This window comes from Melanaphis sacchari, unplaced genomic scaffold (genome assembly GCF_002803265.2).
Source record: "Melanaphis sacchari strain LSU unplaced genomic scaffold, SCAv2.0 Contig8_pilon_pilon, whole genome shotgun sequence".
Taxonomy (NCBI): domain Eukaryota; kingdom Metazoa; phylum Arthropoda; class Insecta; order Hemiptera; family Aphididae; genus Melanaphis; species Melanaphis sacchari.
The window spans coordinates 1,023,458-1,035,181 of NW_020271635.1; the positions used below are offsets into that span (position 1 = coordinate 1,023,458).

General features: G+C 24.5%; 1 protein-coding gene across 1 annotated transcript; it reads left to right on the plus strand.

Moving 5' to 3' along the window:
• The first annotated feature begins 3,309 nt into the window (after positions 1-3,309).
• LOC112602472 (FACT complex subunit Ssrp1) lies at positions 3,310-10,527 on the plus strand. Its single transcript, XM_025350556.1, has 13 exons — positions 3,310-3,506; positions 3,866-4,051; positions 4,130-4,345; positions 4,584-4,762; positions 4,839-5,078; positions 5,401-5,529; positions 6,497-6,788; positions 6,853-7,034; positions 7,088-7,199; positions 8,005-8,199; positions 8,697-8,951; positions 10,168-10,260; positions 10,331-10,527. Exons 1-13 carry the CDS (start codon positions 3,459-3,461, stop codon positions 10,457-10,459), a joined length of 2,256 nt encoding a protein of 751 aa, XP_025206341.1. The 5' UTR covers positions 3,310-3,458; the 3' UTR covers positions 10,460-10,527.
• Positions 10,528-11,724: the final 1,197 nt, after the last annotated feature.

Below are 11,724 nucleotides of genomic sequence, written 5' to 3' on the forward strand. Positions count from 1 at the left end.
TACTATTATTATTAGGACCAGATTCTTATGCAAATGTATATTTTTCTAAATTTGACTTTATAATAATTCTGATTAAATATCTTGACGTTTCATAATACGTAGATTCTGCTATTAATATTTATTTTTTTTTTTTTACGAAATGCATAACAATTGCATATTTTTAGATAATTACATAAAATGTGTGTATTTTATAAATACTAAATAAAATACTGATTATTATTTGTCGGTGTAATGTGTCTACGATTTTCTTTTTTTAATATCAAAATTTAAAAAATACCAAAGGCAAATAATACACATTAATGCGTAACTGATTATTTAGCTATCTTTCAAACAGATAGAGGTATGTTATTTTGTATTTGTATTTTTCAAAGTACAACCGTGATGTTATGTGACAATTACAGAAAATTTCAATTTTATAATTTAAAAGTACATTTTGTTACATCATGTTGGTACTCATTCAATAATTAATACAAATTTTATGCTACACAGACATTTTAAATACTGATAGGTATTTAAATTGCACTTTCTTTTCACTTGATATATATTTTTTTATATGTTTAGTTTTTTTACCTAAATATTTTTTTTCATATTTTTGAAATATTGAGTGCATTATGTGTGCATATTTAACAATCATTTTTGCATAAAAATCCGAGCACTAATTTAATTATTGTTAATAACAAACAAGTTACACTATTCTTTATTTTTTTTTAAAGCGTCAGAGAAACTAAGGAAGATGTAAAATGCAAATATTAATTGAAATTAATTTTATATGCTAGGTATTGATAATAGTGAACATTTTTTCGGTACCTAATTTGTATTTTACAGTATTATTGACTTTTATATTATTATGTTATAATAGAGCTAATAAATAATTACAATAATAAATATAGCAATTGGATGAACTGAAAAACATAGATTTTTTTATTGTACACACTATACAATACATATTCTACAACACAAACAAAAATTAATATCATAATAGTCCTATTTGACATTTCACATTTTTAATTCCAATTCTATTCTAGTTGATTCGATTTCTTATTTTTTTACCAAATTAATTTCCAATTTAATAATAACGTACACTACAAATAATATATTATTTAACTTATTTTCTGATACTCATTAGTTTGAATATTTTATTATTGATTATTATTACTAGAGTCTAGACCTGATAGCAAATAGTCAATAGTGTATTCGGATAAAAATAATGTTAATTTTGTAAAAAAAAAAAAAAACTGTACAATTTTGGATTACTCTTCCATCCTACCGTCTTAATTGGCTAAGTACTTATAATCTCAATAGTCTCAGTTGGTTAAATGTATTCGATTTAGACACATAAGTAGGTAATTTGAAGATAAATTAAAAAAAACAAAACATAAATGGTACCGCTATCTAGCAATGAAAGTCACCAACGGATTATCACATGTATACAAATAATTTTCATCAATGCTTTTTTAATTTTTTTTTTCAATTAATTCAAAAGCAAATATAATTCAAACGAATAACAAAATTATGTGCATTTTTAAATTGGATTTTTCTAAATAATTACACTTATAGCTCACTTTAAAATTAAAATATCGATAAAAAAACTCCAACAAAACATAGGGGAATGAAATATTTCAGTACCTATTTTACCACATAATGGTTGCTCTATTGAAATCTGTATCATTGTTAACAAAGTCTATACTCAATTATTTTATTATTTTATATTTTCAAGAAACTTCGAGAAACTTCGAGATCTTTACATAAATTTAAAAATATTAATTTGTTAATTTTTTACCATGAATTTTACCATATCATAACTAACAACTAAATAATGTTGACCATCAGCTCGTACTTACTTTTTAAGTTATATTTAAACAACACCAAATTATTATATTTCCAAATTATTTGGTAATAAAAATTTACCATTGACGTAAACAGTAGATTTTTTTGTACTTGCATTTATTATATAATTAATAGTACTAAAGCAATATAAAACGCATAAGAAATAAAATACACTGGAGGACACAATCAGATGCGCTGTTAAAAGGAGCATTAAAGCACATCAACTTTTCTATTGGACCAATAATCTAACAACAAACTCTACCAAATCAAGACGCTTTTAGCTCCAAATCCGTATCCACCCTCTTGTACACGACGAGAACAAACAAAATGGTTACGTAAAAAATTAACTATAAGAACATCACCCACGTACATTAATCAATGAAAAAAGAACCAAGACCCTATGCGAATTTTGCAACACATCTTTAATATTCATAAAGCACCTTCTTCAGGAATGTTCATAATTTTTCGGCAAGAAAAAAATGCTCCCTCAACAAATATATCTAGATTCTAGAAGATATCTTGTCATTAAAAAACGTACTTTATTAATGTATTTCCTCAAAAATACTAACGCGTACCTACAACCGATTCTAAACAACTATAGATTTAATTCTATTTTTATAACTCTTGTGACTTGTTATACCAAATTTTCTTTGTAAATGTTTAATATATGATTATTGATTATCATTTATTATGTTGAATGTACTTACTTATTACAATGTAAATTCTTGTCCCAGCTAATGACCTTTTGGTTGAAGTTGCAGAAATAGTAAAAAAAAAAAAATACTCATTAATTGAATAAAATTATTACTAATCTATCCACTATTATGAAAATAATCAAAATTTCCAATATTTTTAAAAGTTGAATGCAATTAAGAATGAAAATTTTTTCAAACATTTTCAGGTTTGATGCCTTAAAAGAGTTAAAAGTTAAAATACATTACCTAATAGGTAGGTACATTGTGAAAAAAAAAAGAGAATATAGTAATATACTAAGTACCATCTAAACTGCATTTATTCCATGTAATTTTATACCTAGGTATATGATACATAGCTACAAGCCTACAAACTCGAATTAGAGAATGCTTTTATGAATATCGTTCAAACATATATCAAATATTAATGTGCGTCATAATGGTAAAATTGTCGATTCCCTAATGGCCTAGTCCCTACAGAGTACAAATAATAGTTTTTAATTAAAAAAGTAAAACAAAATAACCAAAATATATACTATAATTATTACTTATTACCAAGAGGAGAAGTAATTGGCAATTGCAAACATTGTTAGAAATGTTTTGTGGTACTATTCAAATTTTATACCCTTAGTATCAGTTTAACCGCGATTATTCACAAGAATTGACAGTCACAGCTAAAAAAGGAGTTTATAAAATTAACGTTGAAGTATATACAATCTCCTTGAGTCAACGACTATCTATTTTTTATCAATTTCCCGCGTCGTATGTTTGCGATATAACATTGTGTTTACAAATTTGTATTTCATGATACCTACTGGTGTAGCGTTGTCTGCATTATTGCCTTATTTATTCTTTTTACATTACCCACTTAGATAAATTTTTAAATTTAAAGTTTTCCATGTTTTGAGTATTGAGTAGTTTTTCGTCCAATATTTAAGTATGGATTTGGAATTCCAAGATGTACGTGCTGAGGTTAAGGGTATTATGGTAAGTAATATTTTCCTTTGTAAATGTTATTGTGGTTAGATGAAATTGTCATATTATGTCATGTGATTATCCTTTTAATAAAAAATATTTTAACAGTAGAAGATTAATATCAGAATTAAATTGTATTTCTCAAGTCAAAAACATTTGAAAATAATTTAATGGATACTTATCTTTTAATATTTTAAATTATATTATATCATTTATAATAATACATAGATATATCATATTATAAAGTTTTTGTGTTGAATACATTTTTTATGTTTTAGTATAAATATTAAAAGTATTGTTTGATAATTTATTTGAAATTATTGATCTATTATGTGTACTACTGATTTTGATTATACATGTATTTATTTCAGTGCACTGGAAGACTAAAATTTACTGAGCAAAATATTGTATTTAAAAATATAAAAACTGGCAAAGTGGAACAATTAGCACCTTCTGATATAGAATTTGTTAATTGGCAAAAATTAGTTGGTACATGTGGTATCAGAATCTTTTTAAAAAATGGAAATCTTCATCGGTACAGTGGCTTCAATGAGTCTGTAAGGATAATATTACCATTATAATTTAAATATATAGATATATATTTTTAAAAATAAAATTATTTTCCTCTTTCATAGGATCAGGATAAAGTTGCCAAGTATTTTAAAAACACATATCGCTTGGATATGTTAGAAAAAGAACTAGCTGTCAAGGGCTGGAATTGGGGTAGTACTAAATTTAATGGATCTATATTAAGTTTTGATATTGGTAATCTAACTGCTTTTGAAATACCTTTAAACAATGTATCACAATGTACTACTGGCAAAAATGAAGTTACACTGGAATTTCACCAGGTAAAATAAAAGAATTTTTTGAACCATACAGTGAGAGAAACTAAATTGTTTTTTTAATGCCTAAGAAATAAGCCAAAACTCAGCATAATTTTTAATTTCAATATTACTATCCAATTTCAAGTGTAATGTTTTAGTTTAAGTGAACAGGATCAGTTCTAATGATATGAAACTAAATTATTGAGATAAACATTTGTCCAAATGGTAATATTGATGCATTTGTTTATGGTTGTTATTGTAGAATGATGAAACACCAGTCAGTCTATGTGAAATGAGATTCCATATTCCATCTGCTGAGCTTGCCGGTGACCAAGATCCAGTAGATGCATTCCATGATCAAGTTATGAAACAAGCCAGTGTTATATCAATATCTGGTGATGCAATTGCTATATTCAGGGAAATGCAATGTCTTACTCCTCGGTGATCAATACTATTAATATTAATTTATACTAAAAAATATGTATTACTTATACTAACATTTAAAATATTATTTTAGTGGTCGCTATGATATAAAAGTTTTTCAAACATTTTTCCAACTCCATGGAAAGACATTTGATTACAAAATACCGATGACTACTGTTCTTCGTTTGTTTATATTACCACACAAAGATGGTCGTCAAATATTTTTCGTAGTCAGTTTGGACCCACCTATTAAACAAGGTCAAACGAGATATCATTATTTAGTATTATTATTTAATATGGAAGAGGAAACATCTATTGAACTTCCTTTCTCTGAGTAAGTTTAAAATATAAATTAATTTTATCAAACCTAAACAGTGGCGTATTTATGATTTTTTTGCGTGTGTGTAAGAAAGAGGGGGGAGAGTATGACTGAAATTTTCAATGTCAAACTTTTCAAAATGTTATTGCCTACTCATAAAGTGATAAATGAAAAAAAAAAAAAACTTAAATTATATAAATATAAGCTAAAAAATTAAAAGGAGATATATCGTCCTAATTTTATCTTATAAATACGCCACTAAATCTAATATTAATTATTCAATCTAACATCAGAATTATGTTTTGTAACATAAAATTGTATTTAAATTGATTTTTAGTGAAGAAATAGAAACAAAATATGCAGGAAAATTAACCAAAGAACTATCTGGTCCTACTTATGAAGTTCTTGCTCAAGTTATGAAAGCTATTGTGAATAGAAAAATAACAACACCAGCCAGTTTTAAAGGGTAATAATTTATTATTATTAAGAAAATATCAAGCGCATAATCTTTAAAAAATCAGCTTTAGTAAAAGTATATTTAAGTAATTTCCCATAAAAAAAAACACTCATTGTTTCAAAAACTAAGTTTTTTAAAATTATATCTTTGTAATTTTTAAATTTATTCTTGTTCTGTATAACATCATATGTTTTTAAAGTGTATTTTGATGTATAAAAATTACATTTTTGATGAGTAGTTAATTAATTCCAATTGTTATAAGTATTTTCAAAAACTTCACTCCTTTTTGTTCATTTAAAACTTACTAGCCCAAAATTAAATTATTTTACATCCAAATATTGCAAAAAATATCTAAAGATAAACTAATAAAAAAAAACACTTTTGTAAAACCAATAAAAATTATTGCTACTAACTTCATCTTATCATTCTTTATGGTCACTGGCCTACTAAAAAGTCTTACTGTATCCCTCCTGTCCAAACCGGCTATCAATGTATATCGGTTTAGTATCAATTAAATGTCTAAATAGCATTAAAATATTGAATTCTACTAAACTTAACTGACTGTTTTTGCATTTTTGTATTTCAAAATATTATTATCATAGTGGTAGAAATCTTATAAGTAAACTCTAGTAAAATACTGGAAAGTAGTTTATAAAATATTTTCATATTATTATCATTATTATTAAATCACTAATGTTTAATTGTATTTGATAATACAAAAATAAGTATTGAATAATTGTTTTTAAATTGTATTGAATAAATGTTATTCTGTATAAACTATGCTCACAACTTTGATGTGAATAATTTGTTTATTTTTAAATATTTAATGTTAGTTGAATTTATAAATTTTATGTTCTATTGTAATTTGTAATATGGGCATTAATTAAAATATCAATTGTTATACAAGTTAAAATTAATTTTATTTGTATTATAAACAAATTCATTTATTGAAAATTATGTTTATTATTTTTTTTAGCCATTCTGGAACATCAGCAATTGGCTGTTCATATAAAGCTGCTGCTGGCTATGTTTATCCACTTGAAAGAGGCTTTATTTACATACACAAACCTCCTATACACATCCGATTTGAAGAAATTTCTAGTGTTAATTTTGCTAGAGGCGGTGGTAGTACAAGGTCTTTTGACTTTGAGATTGAGCTAAAAAATGGAGTTATACATACATTTAGTAGTATAGAAAAAGAAGAATATGGAAGTCTTTATGATTTCATCAATACCAAAAAGCTGAGAGTGAAAAATACGGGCAAATCAGTAATGGAATTATTTTTTTATTTTTTTTTTTTTATATCATTTACTCAATTTTAAACATCATTAGGATAAACCTGCTTATACCGGAGATGACTATGGTGATTCTGATAATGAAGCAGAACCTGATGCTTATTTGGCCCGAGTTAAACGTGAAGGACAAGAGCGTGATGAAGATGATGATGATGATTCAAATGAGAGTACAGATGAAGATTTCAATCCTGAAGGACAAGAAAGTGATGTCGCTGAAGAGTAAGTTTTGTTTAATATTTTTTGAAAATTTAAACATATTGTTTCTGTTATAGGTTTGAAAGTAATCCATCAACAACAGAATCAGAATCTGGTAATGAAGAAGGAGGTAGTGAAAAGAAAGAAAAGAAAAAAAAGGATAAAAAACCCAAATCAGCTAAAACTATTGTAAGTTTAGTTAAAAATAAGGGAGTTATACGCATAGGTTGTAATATATTTATGATATAATAAGTATTTATTAACTACTGAATTAATAACAAAACATTTTTGTTGCCTCAAATACATTATGAAATATATTTAAATATTTTTTTATCAATATAATAATAATGTGATATTATGAAATATAAACAAATCTATTACTTTTTATTTTTATTTTTTAAAAAAATACTACTTATCATGACTTTGTTATAAACAATGTCAAGACAACTCAAATAAAGAATCTTATTGACAACTTTGACTAGAAACTAAATTTAAATCTCATATACAAATTATTATGGATAAGGTTTTTTAAGCATACATAAGTAAAGACTTCTGTGACAATCATGCTCTCAAATTATTATAATTCTCTTTAGTTTGTTCTCACCTAAAACCTAAAATATGTGATTGTAATATGGCACTCAAAATAACAATATTACAAAAATAAAAAACAATTTCTTTGTCTTCTTCTTCTTATTATTATTATTATTATTATGTTTTCAATCTAATATATCTAGAAAACTGTATCCTGGCCATAATTAGCTTAGCTTTTTTTTCAATGAATTTTCTACATTATCAGTCAAAAGTATTGAATTTGAAGTTTTAAATTATATATTTATATATATTAGTCTTATTTATATTGTATTAAAAAATTAAAAATGCTTTAACTATTATTTAAGTTATATATTAGTATGTAAATGTTTTAGGTATGTATTGTAAATTGAATTATTATAACTAAAGATTATTTTAATATATTATTTATGTTATTTTTATTTAGTCAGAAAAACCACGAAAACCAAAAAAAGCTAAGAAACCTGATGATGGTAGACCAAAAAGAGCAGCAACAGCTTATATGATATGGTTTAATGAGGCGCGTGATGAAATAAAATCTGATAATCCAGGAATTTCATTTGTTGAAATAGCGAAAAAAGGGGGTGAATTGTGGAAAAAAATGTCAACCAGTGAAAAATTGGTAAATAATTGCTGTTATTTAAAATTCATTATTATATACCAAAACATACACAAAGTTATTAAAAAAATAATTGGGTATTGATAAATAATAATAAAAATTTATATTTTTATTAGTGATTAAAAAATATAGTCATTTCAAATCAATGATATTAAGAAAATAAAAAATGCAAGAATGCAATTAATTATAGTTAATTAATTAACACAGGTAAATTGGGAATTCCAAAAACTTTAAAACTTAAATTATGTAAATATTGTTTCACAATTTTGCTTTTAAAGAGTTCTAAATTTTAATTTTTCTATTTATCATGTACTGTGGCATATTACTATCTCTAAATAAATTTGGTTTAAAAGATTAATTAATTAAATATAAAATATATCTAATACCAATTATTAGTTACAATATTATACTGTGACACCTACATAAAATTATTCTTTTTAATGTGGTAGATTTTAAATATTAAAAATTTTTTAATAAAATTGTTTTTTTTTTTTTTGTAGAAATATGAAGAAAAAGCAGCAAAATCTAAAGAAGAATATTTGAAAGCTATGAAAGAATTTAAAGAATCTGGTGGAGGAGGAACAGAATCATCTAAAGACTCTAAAAAATCATCCAAAAAACCTTCTACACAGAAAAAAGTTTCAACACCTCAAAAGAGTGGTTCATTTATTTCAAAAGAGTTTATAGAGTCTGATGATGATTCATCTTTGAGTGAAAGTGATGATAAAAGCAATAATAAAACAAAATCTAAAAAGGTTAGTTAATTATTATAAAAATAAAATAAAAACCTTAATAATTAACTAATTAATTACATTCCATACTACATTATGTTAGGATGTATTTCTATTTGTAATTTAATTCAAATTGAATAACTCATAAATTCAAATAACATCTATGATATAAAAAATTTAAATCAATAAAACAAATGTTTTAATATGAATCAATATTTTCAAAATTACATAGACCTTATATTGGTCTTTTAAAAATTGTGATAACCAACTATTTGATTGTTTATTATCAAATAAAATATCAAGATAATATAGGTATATAATACCATCTTTCATTCATGTTTATACTTACCTTCACTTGATGTTTATATAATAGATTTATTTATTCTAAAGAGGATAGATCAAAGTATTTAAAAATAATTATTCAACTTATAATAAAATAGTTAAGAATATTACAAAATCATTGTTATTAAACTAATTTCTTGGAATTTTTGTGTGCATTTATATGTTATACCCTTGGTTTGGTGAACCTTGATTGGAACTTCAAATAGTGATTTAATTATAGTTTATATGTATGGTTAACATTTTAAAACCATAAAAAATAGCTATTAAAAGCTAATTGAAGCTAACATAAGTAAATAGACTTGGCACAATTTTATATAAGTGTATTTCATATTACATTGTTATACATAAGCTGCCACGATAACAGGAACTCAAAAAACTTTTTGGCTTAAAATTAAATTTATTTGATATTGTTTTTGGTGTACTGTGATCTAAAAATTAATTTAAAAAAATATATAATACAATAAATATGTAAATAAAAACTTGAGAAAATGTTTTATGGTAATACAGTGGGAGGGGCGAATAATAAACAATAAATATGTACTGAATACGCACACAAATGTGCAATAGAAAGACTTGTCAGCAAAAAATTTGTCACTAATGTTGTCTTCAAACCTGCATAACACTATTAATTTTATTGACACAATATATATTTTATGCATTAACCTTGACCTTGAATAGTAATTATTGTTCACATCAAACTTTAGCCACAAAAAAATAAATAAATTAGTCTGATTATTATTAAATATAAATAAATGGAATGTATAATATTTTGTATAATTCATATTAAAGACTTACACTAATAAATATGTATGTTATTAATTTATGAGTAATACTCACACATATTAATAGTGTATTATTAATTTTAATTAATAAAAATAAAACTATTTTCAATTTTTAGAAATCTTCGGATGACTCAAGTGATGATGATAAAAAATCCCCAGTAAAATCTAAAAAAACAAAAGATGTGTCATCTAAATCCAAGAGAAAAAAGGTATTTTATATTTTTAATTAATTTATTTTAACTTTTCAAAATGTTTAATTGTAACTTTAAATTTGTCTAGGAATCATCTGACGAATCAAGTGAAGAAGAAAAGTCAAAATCTATGAAAAAAAGTAAAAGTGATTCAGAAGAAGACGATGATGTAGATGAAAGTAGTGGAAGTGCTTCAGATGATAATGATTCTGATTAAATATTATTTTTTTTAGACTTGTATAAGCATACAACAAATTATAAACTATTTATTATTTTTTTTTGTTTTTTATCATCATTTTTCGTAATTCATTTTTTTTTTTTATTACAAAAATATACAAAACATAATATTATTAATCCACATTTCAATTTATAAGTCTAGTTCATTATGAATTATGATTATGCCTGTAAATCGGTTTTATGTTAATTACTATTAACTAATGATTTAATGGAAGTATGTACAGTAAATTTATGAAAAACAATTAAAAATATTTTATTATATATCGTCATTGTGTTCCTTATTACTTTTTTTCAATTCTTTCTACTAAATGTTTCTATGAAAAATGTAAAAATAAATTAATTTAATGATAACTGTAAAGATTTTTATCTTAAGTATAAATCATTACTTACTATACATGGTTACTTTCTGAGGCCTATAGAAGATGAAGATAATCGATGAAGCCAAAAATTGATCAAATGTATTTACCTTTATAATATTGTAACAATAAAATATTTTGATCCAACCCTTAGGGTCTAGACCTAAGTTGTAGACAGCTCTTAATACACAAATACTAAGGATTTGTTAATCGTTTGACAATCAATACAGATAATCGGATCCTTTAAGAAGGTTTGAAGGTCTGATGTATTACCTATACTCATCTTTTAATCCTTATACTTAAATGTGTATTTGAGTATAGTTGCAAAGTACGCAATGTATTGATCAGTACAGCGACTGCGTGCACCATAGAACAAAAAATATTTTTTACTATAAATAAGTGCTAAATGGTATTAAAAACGAAACACCTGTAGAATGTAGCCAATGTAAGTTATTTTGGTGGCTAATCGTAATGTTTGGAACTGGGGTTTTTATCTAAATAATTTTTAAATGCACAGGAACAATCGTCAGCCGATATGATCAAAAATCATGGACACCCTTACCGACCTATATGAATGGTTGAATGCGTATATTTAAATTTATAACTGCATGTATACTATGTAGTATATACCAACTACCAACATTATGTTATTATGTCTGACACGATACACGAATTGAATACCTACCTATATTTTGTTTAGGTAGGTACGATAGTTTAATTTCATTACTAAACTTTAAAGTTATTATTTTGTTCCTACTTTATACTTAATATTATTTGGGGTAAGTAGAGTCTTAGTATTATACGGTTACACACTTACACACATAAAATAATTAGGTAGGTACACTTGGTAATCTATAACGCAGTTTTGCATTTGCGTAATAATCAGTGT